The sequence below is a fragment of the Equus przewalskii genome, chromosome 19, assembly GCF_037783145.1.
Source record: "Equus przewalskii isolate Varuska chromosome 19, EquPr2, whole genome shotgun sequence".
Taxonomy (NCBI): domain Eukaryota; kingdom Metazoa; phylum Chordata; class Mammalia; order Perissodactyla; family Equidae; genus Equus; species Equus przewalskii.
Window position 1 is genome coordinate 34,212,439 of NC_091849.1, and position 19,518 is coordinate 34,231,956.

Genomic DNA, 19,518 nt, shown 5'->3' on the forward strand with positions numbered 1-19,518 from the left:
CCTGTCAATATAGGGGGGATCAGGGACTGTAAACCTGGATTCAGCAACACTCTCACCATACCAATAAGGGACACAGCGAAATTCCAAGCCTTTTGTGTGACACACAAATAAGTAATATAAAGAAGAAATAAAGTAATACTAAGAAAACAAAAACAAACAAAAAACAGAAGAAACGAGCTCAGAGGTGTATTCGGACACATTCTGGAAGCTCTCCAGTCCCTGACACGTTCCACGACACACGAGAGGGGGAATGCGGAGGAGGACCCCAGTAAGAAGCCGCAGTTAAGCCTCCCAGTCAGACCGACTGTGGGTCCCAGGAAAGGCCTTACTCAGTGCGACGACGTTTCCAGAAATCTTCGGCATCACGTCCGCGCAGAGCTTTCCCAGGGCGGACAGGCGCCTCCACTCTTATCTGAAGCCCACGTCCGCATCCTCGCAGGGCACCGGCTCCAGGAACAGGAGGTTTGTCCACTCTGGCCCGGGGTCATCCCACCCCTGCTCCTACAAGAGGAGCAGGGCTAGAAACTTGAGCAGCGCGGGACGGACGGCCTGAGAAGAGGAGGGCGCGGGGACCGAGGGTGGCGGGGCCCCAACGACCCCGGGCACCCGGCGATGCACAGCGGCGTCGACCCCGCCGGGGGATTCGGGACCCGCGCCCACTCTCCTCGGCCGCCAGGGGCATGGCTCGGCGAGGGAAACGGAAGGACAGAGGGGCAAAGTGCACGGCATCGCCCCTCCAGCGCTCGCTTCCGACCGACTCTCTGGCAGCCGCGGGGCCGCACCCAGCCGGCGGACGCGGAGTCTGCAGGGGCCTCGGACCCCGCCCCCAGCCCACTTCCGCGTCCTCTCTAGGCTCCGCGGAGGACCCGCATCTCTGTGGACGGCTGCCTAGACGCCTGGGTACCGCCTGTCCGGGCTTTTACCTGGCGCCCTCCGCTCCGCGTTAGAATGCGCAGGGGAGCTGGCCTCATCACTGTTCAGATTTTATGTGAATCATCTTTAAGAATACTTTCTTCCCATTGTATTCCCGTTGGACAGCTAAAAAAAAAAATAGAAGAAGAAAAGCAATCCTACTCCTAATATATGGAAATAACTACCGTTAACATTTTAGTGAATTCCCCCCCATAATTTTATACACATAGTTTGATATTTTAGTGTTTTTGTCACCTTCAATTTCCCCACTTAAGTTTGTCATGTAAGTGCTCTCTTCTCCCCCCATACTGCAGCAAGCATTGTGATAGTCCATTAACTGGATTATCATCATTTATTTATTCATTTTGTATCAAAGCACCTAGAATGAGCCCGGGAATATCGGCCTTCGGGGAAGTGCTGTGAAGCTGTCGCTGTGTTTTCTCTCCAAGAAGCTGTTGAGGATGGTGCTCCTTCATTACACAGCCCCTCTATAATTACTCAACGGAGGACGTTCTTATGATCTCGCTGTCAAGAAGAGTTTAACTTTTCTAGAGCAATTGCTTAGTTTTGGGCATATGGACCCTGCGGGTTTTGAATTTGGCTTGAGTTGGCTGCCACAAAGCTTAGAGCAAATCTTAAGGGGCAAGGACATATGACGTCAGAATGTGTATATTTTTATACTGCTAAAGCCACTCCTGGCCCCCTCCCCGTCTGCTATCTTGTTTTCCCTTTGCCTTATCTTTCTTGTGTTTTAAATGTATTTTATCTTGCTTTGGTTTAGGCCTCCGTAAGCCAGCTTAAATTCTTTTTAAGCAAGGTAGTCTACACGGGATAAATAAAATTGCTCAACCATTTCCCTACTGTTGAATAAGCAATCCTAATTTTTAGCTATTTGAAATATTGTTGCTTTTTATATTTAGGCTTTTCTGTAAGCTAAACTCCTAGAAAATACGGGATCAAGAGAAAGTATATTCAATGAGTATTGAGGCTCGTAGATGCTGTGGGATACAGGGATGACAGGGGAGGGGAATCGCTAACATTTATTGAGGGTTTACTTCACGCCAGGTACTTGCTAAGCCCTTCACATGAATCCTGCCTTCAAAAGGCTCAGACAAAATGTGCATTCTCATAAAAGTTCAATAACCATAAAAATCAGGGCCCAGTAAAGAGTTGCCAGGAATGAGGGCTGTCGGAGCCCAGAGAAAGGAGAACACTGAGAAGAAGGTGTTCAGCTGCCAAGGAGGTAAAGATCCTAGAGACACATTTGAGAACAGAAAGGACTATTTGCAGTTGCTTATGTTTAAATCAATTTTCAATTAATTAAAGTTGTAAATTTACAAACAGATTTTCTTGAGTTTTTAAGTTCAACTTGCATAACTTTGATGTTCTATTTAGAAATCTTGTTAACTTTTGTATAAAAATAAGAGCAATAACTTGTTCCTTGATTAACGTTCACTTCGCCCATGGGCTTGACATATTAAATCTGCTTGAACATTACTCATGCCATTTACAAAGTTAGTTAATTAAATTCTCTTAAATATTTAAACTACATTTACAAATTTAATATACTTGATTTTTTCAAGGACTTCAAATTCCTCATAGGGCAGATTTACAAGTCAAACAAGAAAAAAATCTTCTTAAGCATATAAATAACTCTCATAAAACTGATAACTTAAACTTCTAAATGTGGCAAATCAAGTTATCTTAAAGATTTCAATACTGTTTACAAATGTAATCAAATTATCTTATACCTTACAGCTCCAAATCACAAGTCTAAAATAAATTATACAATTTAATTTGAAATCACAAGACTAATCTGTCAGATTCTCTAATATGCCAAATGCTCTTAAATATTATAGACACATTAAAAAACAAAAACACACAGATTATCTCAAGCTTCCAAAATCTTTTCCCTAACCTTTACACAAAGGAAGCAACATTATGGATTTGTTTTTATTTAGTCATTTCTATTTTCCTTCCCAAGGTGGTAGAAAAAAATACTTTCTGTTCATATTTTTCTTGCCAGAAATCTACAATCATTTTACTGATTTGCCCCTACAACTAAAGAAAAGTCTGATAATTACTCTTCTAAACGTAAACTTAGAGTTAAAAAAAAACTAATATATTTATTAACATATATTGTTTAGCTATGCAAAGAAACAAAATTAACACTTATGATAGAGTGAATGATGCAAGTAACGTTATACTGTATACAAACCTTCTACTATCATGTTTTCTTTTCTTTAGTATACTTTTTTCCTGCTTTTACTTAGATCTCTTTTTTTGCTTCATCTATAATTTGGGCATAACAATTTCTGCCTTAGACAGACGCACAGCCAAAATGACATGTCTGTCATAAGCATAATAACACATGTTCATTCCCTCTTTTCTCCTTTCCTAGTGCCACAATCTTTCCCCAAAACTCAGATTAATTTTGAGAAATGCCAGTGTCTCTTCTTCTCTTAGGAGGGGCCACATCCGGGAGGCAGTTTTGTGAAAACAAACAAAAATGTCTTTCTCAGAGAGGTACCCTTCTCCTTACTCTGATTCCTCCACTGTTCACAGTGGGGTTTCAAGACAATATACCATTTTTTAAAAATAGAAATAGTGTGGGGGCCGGCCCTGTGGCCTAGTGGTGAGGTTCAGCATGCTCTACTTTGGTGGCCCTGTGGGCGGCCATGCTGTGGTGGTGACCCACATACAAAGTAGAGGAAGACTGGCACAGATGTTAGCTCAGGACAAATCTTCCTCAAGCAAAGAAAAAAAAGAAAGAAAGAAATAGTGTGCATATTTGTGTCTTTGGTTTAAAAGCTATGTTAAGAATTCTAAGAAAAACAAACTTTTAAAGAAGAAAATCTGCTTAAATTATTAGATTGATGATTTAAATCAAAATGGTTTAGAGCAATCTAGTTTCTCAAAGAAAAGAAAAATTGGCCAATAATTTGTGATAGATTAATTGCATTAACAATTCCAATTCTTCTCCTCTGCCTATATCCACATCCTCTGCCATGTGACTTTGATTCCTTTCACAAAAGAAGCACAGGCCATTTCCCTGCCCCTTAAATCTGAACTTGGCCATGTAACGTGCACTGGCAAATAGCCAGTTGGCAGGCCTGAGGCCAGACGGCAGACTGTGGTAGACTGATTGTATTGATGGCTCCATTTCTTCGCCCTTCCCTATATCCGTGTCCTTTGTCCTGTGAATTAGCAATTCCTTTCATAACAGAAGCTGAATGTATCTCTCCACTCTCTTGAAGAATATGAGCTTGGCCGTGCAACTTGCTTTGGCCATTACAATGACGATGACGTTAGAAGACTTGACACAAGTAGAGGTTTGAACAAGTGTCTATGTGTTTCTGTTTCTTCTCTTACTTCTCTGTGATCACCATGACAATATGCTTAAAACACGCCCAGGTTAACCTGCTGGAGGGATGTGAATGACACATGAAGGAAAGGTGAGTTGTCCCAGTTGAGGTTATCCTAGACAAACCAGCCCTCAGCTGTCCTGCCATCTGACTACAAACACATGAGTGAACCCAACCAACAGCAGCCAAGCCTGGCCAATATCAGCAGAATTGCCCAGTTGAACCATTGACTGTAAGGAACAATAAATGGTTGCTGTTTTAAGTTGTTAAGTTTTAAGATAGTTTGTTACACAGTGATAACTAACTGATACATAGTTATTGAATATGTATGTACAGTTTTAAAAGATTAGAAAAGGACTATACAAAATGTTGAGAAAAGTATGTTATAGCGATTTTTTTTTAAGATTTTATTTTTTTCCTTTTTCTCCCCAAAGCCTCCCAGTACATAGTTGTATCTTCTTCGTTATGGGTCCTTCTAGTTGTGGCATGTGGGACGCTGCCTCAGCGTGGTTTGATGAGCAGTGCCATGTCCGCACCCAGGATTGGAACCAACGAAACCCTGGGCTGCCTGTAGTGGAGCGCGCGAACTTAACCACTCGGCCACGGGGCCAACACCTGCTATAGTAATTTTTAATTTTTTCTCTATTTTCCCCAATAAATATGTTTCCCAATTATAATAAAAAGAAAGCAGAATAGTATAATGATAAAGATCATAGACTTCAAAAGAATCACAAGCACTAAGGAGATTTGGGTTCAAATCCTGGCTCATCCCTCACACTCTGGGAGAGTTACTTAGCCCCTCTAAACCTCAGTTTATTGATTTGCAAAATGGGCATACTCACTAAACTTGTGAAAATTAAACAAGATAAAGTACGTAAAGGGGACAATAAGTACTAGGTACATAGTAAAAACTCAACAAGTCCTAGCTATTTTGTTAATAAAATATTTTTGAAGATTATAATGAGGGCCTATTATTTGATTAGCAGTATTGATAAGCAAAATACAATAGATAAAACTCAGAATTCCTACCCTCAAATCATATATATGACAAGCACAAATACTATAGCTCATTCCTAAGACCTTCTGTTTGATTTCGCTTTATAGAGCCTTCCAGGTACTCAAGAAATGTTGAATGAATGAAAGGAAGTATGAATTCTCATTTGGTTTCATATTTAGAGGGACTGACCCAACAGCTATATAAGAGGCTGATCTAAGACTTATACTCAGGTCCCAAAATTTAAAGTGAAATGTTCTTCCTACCTGGACAAGGCCATTGCCTGTCAAGGGAGTGGATCAGATCCCAAGGGGCACTGGAGGTGAGAGGACGGAGAGACTGACCCAGAATTGGAGAGGTGGTCACAGAAGGCTTCCTGGCAGAGAAAGCAGTCGCAGTGGACACGTAGGGGAGGAGAGATCCTTTTCCCTCTCCTCGTCTGCGTTCTTGGCTGAGATCCCTGTAATAAAAGACAGATTAAGCAGAGGAAAACAAACAGAAGTTTATTAACATGTATCCCTCGTGTGTACGTGGGAGATCCCCAGGGAAAAATGAGTAACTTCCTGCTGTGCCTTCAAATTCAGGATTTAATACCATCTTAATAGGGAAAGGGAAGGCATTATTAGCGGAAAGTAAATGATTTTTAGGAAAGATGAATGGGCCCTTAGAAGAAGAGATGAAAGACATGGTAGTTTGTGACAGTCTGTCTGGGTGTGATGTGGACTTCTAGTCTCCTCTAGGGGATAAGGGTCAACCTTCCCTGGCTGATGAAACTCCTGGGTAGGGGGATATATGACCATTGAGTTCCTTTTGGAAGATCTGTCTTTAGGCAGATACAGGAATTCAGAGAAAGCCTCTCCCTGCATTTGCTATTTTTCAAGTGCCTACAGCTCAAAATATACCGAAGTGGCATATTTGGGGACGGTATATCCTGCTGCCCTTTGGATGTTAAGGGATGAAGTAGCTATGTTTAAACAAACAAAGGAGATGGGTGAGGGGAGACATTCCTGGTTAATGTGGGTTGGGGAATGGGGAAGAAGTGGGAAGAACTCTGAAGACGCCAGAGTGGTATGTGGACCATTTGTTAGGAGTAAGAAAAAAGGCTGGAAGCCATTGAGAAGGGCTCAAGGGCGTGTCTGACATGATGAGTTTGTTCCTTCCTCTGAGAAGTCTCCCTGGATCAACCCCAGACCAGGCTTGGTGCATCTCCCTTGGTACCCCATGGCCCCCGGGCTTCCCTGACACTGTTCCCTGGGTCATCAGCACTGCCTGACGCTCCTCCATTGAAGTGTAAGCTCCCTGAGGATAGAGCCCTTTTTTTTTTTTTGGAGGAAGATTAGCCCTGAGCTAACTACTGCCAATCCTCCTCTTTTTGCTAAGGAAACCTGGCCCTGAGCTAACATCCATGCCCATCTTCCTCTACTTTATACGTGGGACGCCTGCCACAGCATGGCTTTTGCCAAGCGCTGCCATGTCCGCATCTGGGATCCGAACGGGCAGACCCCAGGCCACCAAGCAGCAGAAGGTGCGAACTTAACTGCTGTGCCACCGGGCCAGTCCCAGGATAGAGCCTTTGACTCTCCAGCGCCTCCACTGGGGGCCAGCGAAGAGGAGGTGAGTGTAATGAGTAGAAGGAATCCCCTAGATTTTAAGTGGAAATGCGACATGATGAAGACAATGTTTTGCGAAGCCAGTTTGGCAGTGGTGGGGTGGTGGGAATGATCTGAGCAGGGCAGGACCCGAGGAAGGACTGTTAGCAAAACCTAGAACATTGAGAACCCACCCAAGGGCCTTGGTAGTGGGAATGGGAAATCGGAGATGGGGAGAGGAGGAGTGAACAGTGTACAGAGAAGAGGCTGACTCAGGGCAGCCGTGACAGAGGGAGGCACGGTGGTGTGAAGCCATGGTGGGCCCTGAGCAGCAAGGAAGAGACGTTCATTGAGACACAGACTGGGGTTCTCCTTCCCAAACCCCTCTGCCTCCTGCTTTCCCTCCTCCACCCTCTCCAAACTGCCTCTCCATTGGACAAAACCATTCAGGCACTTGGGTTCGAGACCAATTCCACAGCATCATGTAGCACGGGAATAGGCTCTCCTGATATTGTGATTTATAGAAGAAATATATATTTGGTCTTCATCCCTGTTCCTGGCACAGAGTTCCTAAAACCCTTGGAATTTCCTAAGTGATAAAAGTGGTATTTAGGGGCCGGTCCTGTGGCCGAATGGTTAAGTTCGTGTGCTCTGCTTCGGCAGCTGGGCACAGACCTAGCACCGTTCATCAAGCCATGCTGAGGTGCCGTCCCACGTGCCACAACTGGAAGGACCCACAACTAAAATATACAACTATGTACTGGGGGGCTTTTGGGGAAAAGAAGGAAAAAAAAAAAGGTATTTAAAGATGTCTTTAGTTCATCCCAACAAGCCCCTTGCAACCATACCTGAGTTTATGTTAATGATGTGACATTTGGAAAGCCCCTAAGGATGGGGGCTGGTTGCCAGGGGAACCTACCTTGATTAGAGAATTGGGTATTCCAGTGTCCCGCCCCCTCACCTCTGGGAAGGAGACACTGGAGGTGAAATCAGCCACCAGTGGCCAATGATTTAATCAACCGTGTCTATGTAATGGAACCTCCCCAAGAATCTCTGAACTAGAGGGTTCGGGGGAGCTTCTGGGTTGGTGAACAAGAATGCATCCACTTGCCAGGGGGGTGACACACCCCAAAGTCCATGGGGACAGGAGCTCCTGTGCGCTGGACCCTTCCAGACCTCGCCCTAAGTATCTCTAAGTCTGGTTGTTCATTCGTATCCTTTAATATCCTTTGTAGTAAACTGGTGATCTAGTGAGTAAACTGTTTTCCCGAGTGCTGTGAGTGGCTCTAGCAAACTAATCGAACCCGAAGAGGGAGCCGTTGGCACCTCCAAGCCAGTGGGTCAGAAGCACAGGTGACAACCTGGACTTGAGATTGGTGTCCGAGGAGGGTGGGTGGGGAGCAGTCTTGAGGGACTGGGTCCTTAACCTGTGGGATCTGACGGTATGTCCAGGAAGATAGTGTCGGAATTGAGTTAAATTGTAGGACACCCAGCTGCTGTCACAGAATTGCTTGGTGTGGGAAAAACCTCATACATTGGTGGCCAGAAGTGACAGTAGTGCTGTGAGTAGATAGAAAACAGGAGTGTGTTTTTCCTTTACAGCTTTACTGAGGAAAGAGAAAACAAGGAGGTCAATAAGAAGAGAGGCAGCCGTGGGTCCCCTGACTCACCTTTCATCCCCGGGGAGGGGAGGCAGGGCAGCAGTAACTGGGCCTGCTTTCCAGTGTGCGTCCCCGAAGAAGGGTCTTCCTGCCATCACCCCGCCTTTGTATGCAACTGGCATGAGAGAGCAGCTTTGTCAACAGAGGCTGCTTGGCACCGTGCAGTCTGGATTTGGGGTGCCAGCCCATTACAGGAGTTGTTGAGTTGAGGATGCCAGTAACTGGATACCTCGGGCCTGTGGATAGTACCGTGTCCCCAGCTGGCCAGGGAGCAGGGGGCACAGAATACTCAGAATACGGGAATAGCCCCCAGTCCCAAGATAAGCTGAGCTTGGGTGTGGGCCCTCTCACTGGGAGAAGGAAGGGGGGCCACTCCTGGCAAGCCCATTGTTCAGGCCACCCAGAATGAAAGTCCACTGTCATGTGAAGACAATCTTGTCCATCACAACTAGGGACATTCCCCCACCTCCTTACCAGGTAGCACTTGGCTTTCATGCTGCACACAGCCCTTCTCTCACAGCTTGGTACTAAATGTTACTCACGTTCCTGGAAACCTCATTCTTTCTCAGCAGACATGGGAACCCGCGGCCCTAAGTCTAGCCCAGCCCCTCCCTTGCACTCTGATTCACAACAAACACAATTCAGAGGCTCTGGACGTGCCAAATTCCCCCTGCCTTTCCCTGGCGTGGTCCTCCTGAGAATTTAGCAAGAAAATGTTCTCACTCTTGAGGAAGCCTAACCATCTGCGGGAAGTGAATTGGAGAAGCTGCTCTCAGTAGGGTCAGAGGTCAGGTCAGAGAGGGGTCAGGTGAAAACATGAGGAGGTTGGTGAGCCCAGCTCCCTAATTAGCCCAGCAGCTAATCCTCACAAAAGCCTGTGCCGTGAAGTCTGTAAAGTAGGTTCACCGCGTGATGTGATGGAGCAGACAACTTTGACAAACTGTTTTCACGCTGTGTTCTTAGCCAAATCTGGAAAAAGCTGAGGCACTGGGCACCAGGAATGATTCCAAAATTGCAAAGGGAGAGTTGAGATAAGGGGAGAGGAACACTGATTTCCATGTTGATTTCAACAGGCGATGCCCACTCAGATGCACCTCTCCCGATGCCACGCACACGCACATCCTCACAGGCAGCCACGTGGTGCCCGCCGGCATCCACTGCCAAATCCCACATGCCATGTGGAAGGAGATTCTGTGGCTTTAGTCCCTTCAGGTATTAAGGGACTTTTCTCAGAAAAGTCCAGTTTCTGCCCACATTAGTCCATTACCTGATCTTGGGCTTGTGAGGCTGCCCCTCTACCGGATCATTCAGACAATTTGCCAGAGATCTGCTTCCGGTCATGTGCTCAACAGGCCACATCACTGCTTTTCATCCTCTTATCTGGCGGGCTGAGTCCCTCCTTCCCATCTTTCATATCCGAGTCGTCTGGTGTTCACCTTTTTAACATGTCCAGCAATTGGTGAACATGCCCCAATTAGTTGATTTTCTGCTCCCTGACCTTTGGACACCTCCAGCAATCTTTGGTAGCTCCATTTCTCTCTCTCTCTCTCTCTCTCACACAGAGGATTATAAACATCTGTTCTGCTTAGATTGAACTAAATCCCTAAATCCATATTTTGCAAGCGTCTTCGTCAGGGTCTTTACATCTGAGGTGTGTACAAGTGGGGCAGGGTATGGTGGTTTCATTTATTTTAATTAACAAATTAATTTTAATTTATTTTAATGGCATTCAGATAGTTAAGTCATTAAAAACTTGTTCAAACAACTTACTGAGGGTTCGGGCGAAGGAAGGATTTTCTCATTTGGATGGACACCCAGTGACCTAAAATAAACTCTCTTAGAAGGGGTAAAACAGCAAACACATGAAGGTGAGCTGCAGGGTGGGGGTGAGGACGCGCTGGGTACAAGGCAGGGCAGGTGTTTATACTGACACGGCACAAAACTGAGCAGATGCCACCTGAACGCGCTCCTTTCCCCGGGCTGGTCTCCCGAACTCAGTGGCTCCATAGACTGAGGAATCTAGACCTCTTCGGTGGAAACGAAGCTTCAATTTCAGAACCACAAATTTTGAGAATTTGATTTAACTTCCTTAATACCTGCAGAACCCATGTGCTCCCTGTACACCCACAGCCCCAGCCTTATTCTGTCCCTCCTAAGTTCTCACGCCCTGGTTGAGCCCTGGTTTAGGCAACTCCAGAATGCGCTTAGAGTTCAGTTTTATTTTTTTATTTTTTTTTACTTTTTTGAGGAAGATTAGCCCTGAGCTAACATCTGCTGCCAATCCTCCTCTTTTTGCTGAGGAAGACTGGCCCTGAGCTAACATCCGTGCCCATCTTCCTCTATTTTACATTTGGGACGCCTACCACAACATGGCTTGCCAAGCGGCGCCATGTCCGCACCTGGGATCCGAACTGGCGAACCCCGCGCCACCTAAGCGGAACCTACGAACTTAACTGCTGCACCACCGGGTTGGCCCAGATTTCGGTTTCAGAAACTTCATCTTGGCAGAATAGAGGGTGGAAAGGAGGGGGCTGGGCTAGGCACAGGCCAAAACCTTTTGGGGCTCCCCAGGCCTTCCAGCATAGCGTTCCAACTCCTTTCTTTCAGGGGCCGAGAAGACCGCACCTCCCGCCACCACTCCCCCTCCTTTCCTCCAGCCTTGGAGGTATCTGCTCTTGTGCGTGGGCCTCCTCCTCCAAACCCTGTGGGAGGGAGAGGGAGGTGCGCTCGGAGGCCCCGCCCACAAGAGGGCACGCTTGCGTGCGCGACGCGGCGGCCGCCATCTTGGACTCGGGCAGCCCGCTCACTTCCTGCCGTGTTGGGGAGGGTTGCGTCTTCGAGCTGCGGCTGCACCCGGGGCCGCAGAGGCGACCTTACACCTCCTACTCAGCTAACCCCTCGGCAGGCTTGTGCTTGAGACCAGTGGCGCCAGCTCCCATTCTTCCAGCCTCCACGTAAAACGTGGAACCAGCATCCTGATGGCGAGTGCCAGCTCCCCGCCCTTTCCTACCTGTGACTCTGGGCAGGTACCTCAGTTTCCCTATCTGTAAAGTAGGAGTTTGTTCCCCACCCCGGGTCACCAGCTGTATTACCTACTGATGGGGCTTGGATGTATGTTCTCAGCATGAAGCCGGTGCGTAGTGCGAGTTCCACAAATGTCTATGAACTTTTCCTGCAGGAGATTGCGAGGTGCCTCGTAGGCACCACCGTTCCGGCCACCACTGCTGCGAGGACCACTCTCCATGACTACATTTGTGCGCTGACTCTTTGAAGACCAAGTCGGAGGGGCGAGGGGATTGGCAAGACGCCCTCAGAGGAGTGAAAGTGAAGCCGAGTCCTTTAGGACTTCCATGTGACCGTTTAGGAAGGGTGTCAGAACAGAGACCAGGATGCCCGGGCCTGGAAAGACTTTGTAAATTTTGGAACATTTCAACGCCCCCGCACGTGTTATTTTTATCACCCCTGGCTGCGTCCCCATAGGGACTCCCATGCAGCACAAAACTAGAATGAAAAGCCCTGTGTGTGTGCTAGCTGTGGGGGACATCCAGAAGAGGGAGCTGGGACAGTGTGTCCCAGGCAGAGCCAAGTGTGGGGGAGAAGAGCTTTTTGGGCTAGCGTGGGTGATGGCCCAAGGAAGAGAGAGGAAATCAGGCCAGGCCTAAGGTGGCCTGTGGGGGTCCCCAGGCATGTGCAGCTGCTCTACCACTCTGCAGCTGGAGTCCAACAGTTTGGGGTCCCCCGACTTCCTAAGGGAGTGGAAAACTTGCCTGGAACCCTAAGAAATGAGGGAAGTGCCTGGAGAAGGGGCTAGAGATTGGGGAGGAGCCAAGACCTTCTAGGGGTCTGGAGACCACACCCAGCTCTCCACAGGATTCTGCAGGCCCAAGATGAGACATTATTCAGTAATAAACCAGGTGAATGTCAGGCATGCCCAGGTTCCCCCATCCAGCCTGATGGAGAGGCGGGGGCGGGGGGGCGGGCAGAAGACAGAAAAATTAGCAAGCGGTTGTGGGGGGACTGCAGTTTATTTTCAGGCATAGAGGGTTGAGGGGTGGCAGTAGGCTCCATCTGCAGCCCCTCCATGCATTTGGCTTAATCAGTACTCTCTTTCCCCTTCCCCTAGGCTGTGCAAGATAGACAAGGCACCCCCACCCTGGCCCACAGGAGGGGCTTAGGGCAGGTGGGGGTGTAGAGGGTGGGGGGATTGGGGGTAGAGTTCAAGTATTCACAGTTCCCCATCCATTCCCCCTGATTACACTGTGCCCGGGCCATGAGGGAGGATCCCAACCCTGGGGTTCCTAGTGGTGTTACTAGCCCTTCTCTCACTCAGAAACCTCAAGATGGGCTCCCTACCCTCGTTCCCTGACAATCACACACCACAGTCCTAAACCCTGTAGTCTGGGCAAGGAGGGGGCCTGAACCCTCCACTCATCCAAGGCCCCTGCTTCCTCATCTGGAGGGGGAGGGGTGGGGCAGGCTTCACTTGTAGTGAATGGGCTGGAAGCAAGGGGTGAGGGGAAGGCAGAGAACGGCGGCCCTCAGGAGGCAGGCTGGAGGGTGCTGGATAAGTTCACACAGCTCCGGTCTCCATCCCCACCCCAGCCCCCAGGCCCAGAATCCCTGAGAGTCCAACTGCAAAGGCAACATGGGGTGGGGGGAGTGGGAGCAGGGGCAGCTGAGCAGAACCTTGAGCCCCAGCCCCGGGCAGTCCTCTTCCTGGGGGACATGGGCTTAGGAAGGGTCAGGACTGGGCTCTGGGCTCAGGTCTCATCTCTGACCTTCCAGAGCAGCTGAGTCCCAGGGAACACAAGGTACGCCTGCTAATCCCCACAGCCCAGACATCCTGGCTTGGGCAGAGTGGTGGGGCTGGGGGAGGGTCCTCCCAAGGGTATTATAAAAAGCTAAAACCATTAACAACTTCTTTGGGAGAAGTGGCTCCCAGCCTCTTGCTTCCCCAAGTTATCAGTCTCCCCAACACCCAGCAGCCAGGGCTGAGGGGCTCCCAGAGAGCTGAGGGAGGAGGCTACAGCCCCTGTCTGACAGGATGGGGCCCAATAGCACCATGCAATGTTGGGGCACCCCTATAGCCTGACTGACCCCTGGGCAGGGACCCTCCAAGGCGGGAGTGCCACTTGCTAAAGCTTCTGTACACTTGAGGGGGGGACCCCTGCAGGGGAGGGGGTGAAGGGAGAAGGATTGGCTGAAGTCCAGGCAGGGGTCTCAGTTGGGACCCCAAAGGGCCCCTCCAGGAGTCATGACTTGAAGAATCTTCGTACCACATACTGGCCCAACAGAACCACAGCCAGAACTATCAGCACATTCCGGATGGGGCCATTTCCCAAGTCCAGAGCCGCCACCTGCCAGGAGAGACAGAGTGGTCATCAAGGGGCTGACAGCATCTGCAGGCTCCCAGGACCCAGATGGGGCCGAGAGAGGGGCAGCCTCAGCACAGGAAGGGGGCTGCCGATGCTTGGGCACTCACCCAGCCGCCCCTCTGTGCGATCCACCGGGCAATGCAGTGATGCAGCATGAATTCAGCCACGAAGCGGGTCAACTGGCTCAGGAAGCCGGTCAGGCCGCGCTGGTAGACATGCAGGGCCAGGCGGTAGCCGAACCCCAGGAGAGCCACCACTCGGCCCCAGTTGATGCCGCTCTCAAACAGGCTGTGGGCAGAGCATCAGATGCCATCAGTAGAGACCCCCGGGAGGCCCTTCAGCCTGCTCTCCCTCTCCCACCCCCTTCTACTCCCACCTCTCTCACAGCTCGAAAGCAAAATGGCTTAGCTGTGAATCGAGGCGGCAGAGGCTGCCCCAGCCTGGCCTCAATTCGGGAAGAGCCTGGGTCTCTGTGAAAGGAGAAAGCTCAAGGGGCACATAAGCGGGATGTTGCCGCTGGAGGTGGCCCCAGTGCTGTGGGCGCAAAGGGGCACAGAGAGGGCAGAGGGCAGAGGGCAGAGCGAGCAGGCAGAGGCAGCAGGAGATTACCTGTGGGTGTTGCTGCTGGCCTGGCAGCCCGAGGGACAGCAGAGAGAAAAGGACAGAAGAGGAGATTAGGACAGGTCCTGGAATCACAGCGGGGTGGGGGTGGCCTCTACGGACAGGGGGCAGGAGGTTGCAGCTGTGAGCACTAATTCTGCATCTGGTGCCTGCTCCTTCCTTCATGCCCAGCTTCAAATCTCCCTCGCCCAGATGGTAACAACAGCTAACACCTTGAAGCAACGACACCATCCTAGGCATGTTTCCCCTCTTTTATGGATGGAGGAGATTGAAGGCTAGAAAGTTTCACAAAAACAGTAAGTGGCAAAGCTGAGACTGGGCCCAGGCATTTGGTTTCTTTAAACACCATCCCACATCGCCTTTCGGATGCCAGATAATAGCATCTGGAAGCCATTTCCAGGCCCTGGTAGAGGGTAGCAACCTTATCATCTTTGGTATGAAATGTAGTCCCAAATTGGAAGGACAGCTGAGTCCCAACTGGGCTGGGCAGCTCTGGGGACATCCCCACACAGACCCCGCTACCGTCCTGATCTAACCCGAGTCGGGTCCTCAGTGCCAGAGCTCACAAGAGCTGGGAGCCTATGCACAAACAATGAGGAGTCTTGGACCCAGAGAGAGAAAGATGGGGGCCAAGACCGCGTGTGAGTTAACCAGACACAGGGACAGCAAACATGTCTCCTGACACTGACAGAGAGAAGCGCGTGTCTCCCATCCCACGGGCAGGGCGCGGCGTGGTGACTGCACAGCAGAGAGGCCGTGGCCAGGGGTACCTCGAGGCGATCTTGGTGAACAGCTCATAGGCGTTCTCTGCTGTCGGCTGCAGGTGCTTCAGCATGGTCTGGAACTCCGAGTCGTAGCGCCGATTGATGTCGTCCCCGATGATGGCGAGCTGCCGCCCCACCTGCCCCATGGTGCTGGAGGAACGGGAGGCAGGTGGGGAAGCAGACAGGCGGGCGGTCAGGGCTGGGCCCGAGACCACAGCGAAGGGGTTCTGCCTGAGATGCCCCTGGCCTTGGGCACTCCTCCTTGGAGGCCCTGACAGTGTTCTCAGACGTGAGGGCTGGGCCCAGGGTCAAGGGGCAGGCATGTGCTAAAAAGGATCAAGGTCCCACATGGGGGTGGGAGCCCACAGTGAAAAGGGAGCAACAGTGGGAGAAGGACAAGACCCCCCAGGCTTCCCCAGCTCCCAGACCTGCCCAGCAACCCTGTGTCAGCCTCTGCCTCCCCGGAGCGGGGCTCGGGGGCTGCTGTCACCTGTTAGGTTCCAGGGGCAGGGTGTCCATCTCTGGGTCGGCGGGCGCAGCCGCCCCCTCGGCCTCCTGCTCCTGCTGGTGGCGGTAATAAACGTAGCTGCGGAAAACCTCCTCTGTGTCCCGGGCTACCTGCTCCTCTGAGGATCAAAGCCGGGGGTCAGGGAGGAAGGACAGCTCAAGGTCACAGCTGTCCTCGCCCGGGGACAGAAGCATCCCTCTCTAACCCTCGGTTAACACCTGGTGCTTCCTCTGTGCAGGGCACTCTTCTGGCACTTTTCATTTAATCCTCACAACGGCCTTGTGAAGTAGGTGATCCCCAGTTTACAGCTGGGGAAACCGAGGCACGGGGTGTTTATGGAACTTGCACAAGATCATACAGCTAGAACGAGCAGTGGAGCCAGGATATAACCCCAGGCACCTGGGCCCCCGAGTTTGTTTTAGTGCGTACAACGGACCCGGCTCTGACGGCTTAGGGAATGTGGAGCCATAAAAGTCACATAGGGAAATAGGGACAGACCTGGGACCCGACCCCAAAGTCCAGGGAACAACACAAGGTGGGCTGTGGGCTGCAGGCCTCCCCGATGGTCCCCTTGGAAGAGGGAAGAAGGGCAGCCATCTTACTTCCTCCCCAAAGCCGTAAAACAATCCCACTCCCTGTTTAGCAGACCTGATTGGTGATAAGCCACCTTACTTCCTTATTCTCCTCCGGCAGGGATAGGCCACCCAGCCCAGCGCTTCTGCCCCCTCCCCCATCCTGCCCTGTTGCCCTGGGATGGCGCTGTGCCTGCCTCATGTTCACTCCCCAGCCTCTCCCAGCCTCGGTACCCTCCAGGGACCAGACTCCTCCCCACTCCCAGGGCATAACCTTGACCGAACTCCAGCTTCTGAGGCCACCGGGCCACCTGCGTTGGGTGGAGAGATACTTTTCTCCTTTATCCAAGGTGAGTAAACTGAGGCAGGAGAGTCTGCCCATAGGTCCTGCCTGACCCTGTCCACGTCTGCTCTCTGCACCCTCACAGAGGGCCCTGGTGGCTATGGGATGGGTGAGGGGCGGGAAGACCCTTACCAGAAGTGGAGGACGGGGCAGGCTCTCCGCACTCCTTCCCCGGAGGACCTGGGCCTTGCCCGGACGCCATTTTTCAGGTCCCGGTGGAGGACAGTGTTAGCCTGTGGGGATGGGTGAGAAAAAGCAGAGATGGGGACGCACAGGGGTCACCAAAAAGAGGTTCCCACAGCCACACAGGAGGGAGGGGGGCCTCATGCCCAAAAGACCCCACAGTCCTAGCTCCAGCCTTATTTCACCACTCTTATTTCGCCACCTTGGTTCCTCATGCAGTCTGCTGACCAAATCGGAACTCAGAGAGTGTCACACTGGCAACCCGTCAAAGGAGACTGGGCAAGAGAGAGTGAGGCAGCCAAGAGACACACCCAGGGATCTGCAGCCAGCAGCCAGGCCTCTGGGGCCACTGAGTGCCTAGTGCGTCTCAAGTCCCATTTCATCTCACTCCTGGGCGAGGGAGGTGAGTTTCAGAGGCTGGGGGTTCTTTCAGCTGCTCCTGGGGCCTCCTGCACCCCACCCAGCACACACTTACCGCAGGCTTGCTACCTTCCAGCCAATGACCCATGAAGGCCGTCCTCGAAGGTCCCACTTCCCTTTGGCTGGTCAGAGCACACCTGTTTTCCAACTCAGGCCTCTTAGCCGCAAACATTTCCTGAGCGCCTATGGTATACTTCTGCCATGTGTGAGCCCTCTCCGGGGGGTGCTGGACACTGAGAATACCCATTAACCCAGGAAGGTAAGCATCACCAGACCCACTTTACAGGTGGGAAAAGTGAGGCACAAAGGTTAGTGCCCGAGGCCACCTCGCTGGTCAGGGAGTCAGAATGGCTATCTGAATTTCCATGAGTCCATGTACTCAACACTCATTTAAGACTTATTTTCCAGTTTGTGGACCTCAGAGGGTGTCCTATCCAGGGCAACTTCCCCTGTTTACGCCTGGCCTGTGCTCTTCCCGTTCCTGCCCGGCAGTGAGCTGAGGAAGGCCTCAAGAGCCAGGGCCTTCTTCACAGCCCCCCAGCCTGCCTCACCCATGTACCCCCACCACCCGCCCGCTCGCCTGTCCCAGCCCCAGATTTCCTCTTCGCCCAGTCCCGGCCGCAGCCACGATCTGCCCTGTGAACCCTTGACAGAAGGAGTGTTTCCTGGACATAAGCTGTTTCACTTTCAATTTGCACCCCCTTCATTTCCCCTCCACCCCAAAGCTGCCTCCATCACCCAGGCAAGAAGCGCCCCTCCTCCCATCCCTGGGGAGGGCACAGCCCCGCCCTGGCCAGCACCTCGCCCCCTCCTCCCTGGGAGGCACAGTACCCTCCCTGGCCCACTTGCCTCCCACTCAGGCCTGGGGCCATTTTCGAAAGTGCCCCCAGAGAAGGCGGGGGGTGGGGCGGGGGGGCCAGGACCACCTGTGCACTCAGCTCTCCACCCCTCCACCCTCTTGGGGCAGGACGGGGAGAGGGCAGATCCCCCTCCGCCCCGGGGTGCTCGGCCTCTGTAAAACAGACCTTTGCCTGGCACACCCCCATCCAGGCAGCTCCTTCCCGATCAAGCTGCCCTTCCCTCTCCCTGGTCCCTGAAACCCGGCACCCCAGGACAGCAGGGCCCCAGGATGCTGACTGTACTCCAGCTCCCTCCACCAGCACCCCAGGGGCTCAGTGCCGGGGAGCAGGTGGAACCTCAGAACGGCCCCCAGGGCCAGAGGCCTGATGCTGCCCTGGGCTCACCCCTGCCCAGCCCAAGTGGCCTCACTTCCTGGTAAAGGGAGTCCACTGCACCCCACTTGCTGGGCCCAGGATGTTCTTAGGGGTAGGTGACTGCCCGGGCTACCCACCCAGGCTAGGGGTCCTGGGGCGGCAGGAAGCGCCATCAAAGTTCTTCCCCTGCCCTTGACCTTGGGTCTGACCTCCACTCCCATCTCCCGGACTGCTAAGGGACCCGGTTCTTTGGCACTCCATTCTCTGGCACCCAGGGCCAGGGCGAGAGGGGAAGCCGTCTGAGGGGCAGCCAGAGGGAGCCCTGGCTGGATCAGGCCCCCAGCAGGGGTTGGCAGCGCTGCCCAGGCAAGCCGCAAGGCCTCCCCCTCCTCACCCTACTGCCTACGGGCTCCCTGCCCCACCCTGGGCCTGGGACTGCCGAGAGCGGTGTGGATGGGCAAGATCCTCCAGCTTACCTGCCCGGACCCTGGCCCAGGCCAGGATGGCTCAGCGGGGCCGAGGCCGGAGGTCCCGAGTGGCCAGCGGCTGCTCCCTGGGGTATGGTGCCCAGGGCTGGCTTCCAGGAACGGGCGTCAGTGAATTTCTGGTGCCTGGATGCAGCCTCTGCTTGTCCTGGCGCACACGGCCCCAGGGACCCGCGAGGCTGCGCCGATCATAGAGGTGCCGGCTGCTCCCGGCTCCAATCAGCTCCCTCTAGAGGAAGTTGCTCTGTGGCCGCCGGATACGGATGCACCGGCCTGCAGCCTAGGGGGCGGTCTGGGCTGCCCGGCCCTGGGAGCCGCTCCCGCACCCTACCCACGGGTCCAGGCCGGCGGAGCGGCTCCCTCTCCCCCGCTGCTTTTCCTACCCCTGATTCCCAGCCCTCCTCCTTGATCTTGCCCTCTCTTCCTTTGATCAATACATACCAATAAAACAATCAGGGTGGTGACACTTTTTAAGCACTGCCTGTGCCCTGCCCTTTAGCAACCATTGTCTC

The 19,518-nt window shown here is 52.0% G+C and overlaps 1 protein-coding gene and 1 long non-coding RNA gene across 3 annotated transcripts; one reads left to right on the forward strand and one right to left on the reverse strand.

Moving 5' to 3' along the window:
* The first annotated feature begins 11,317 nt into the window (after nt 1-11,317).
* LOC139077299 (uncharacterized) lies at nt 11,318-12,443 on the forward strand. The gene is made up of 2 exons (XR_011529693.1): nt 11,318-11,547; nt 11,700-12,443. It is a non-coding gene; the product is annotated as an uncharacterized lncRNA (long non-coding RNA).
* Nucleotides 12,444-12,527: 84 nt separating this feature from the next.
* Nucleotides 12,528-19,237, reverse strand: BAK1 (BCL2 antagonist/killer 1). 2 transcript variants are annotated; one of them, XM_008511069.2, is made up of 6 exons: nt 18,998-19,237; nt 16,837-16,937; nt 15,772-15,907; nt 15,288-15,431; nt 14,004-14,184; nt 12,528-13,878 (listed from the first exon to the last, which is right to left on the reverse strand). In XM_008511069.2, the coding sequence occupies exons 2-6, from the start codon at nt 16,904-16,906 to the stop codon at nt 13,774-13,776; spliced, it is 636 nt and encodes a 211-aa protein (XP_008509291.1). In that variant the 5' UTR covers nt 16,907-16,937; nt 18,998-19,237; the 3' UTR covers nt 12,528-13,773. The 2 variants fall into 2 exon arrangements, with proteins under 2 accessions (XP_008509291.1, XP_008509292.1); XM_008511070.2 differs by lacking the exon at nt 18,998-19,237 and adding an exon at nt 17,363-17,495.
* Between the last annotated feature and the right edge of the window lie 281 nt (nt 19,238-19,518).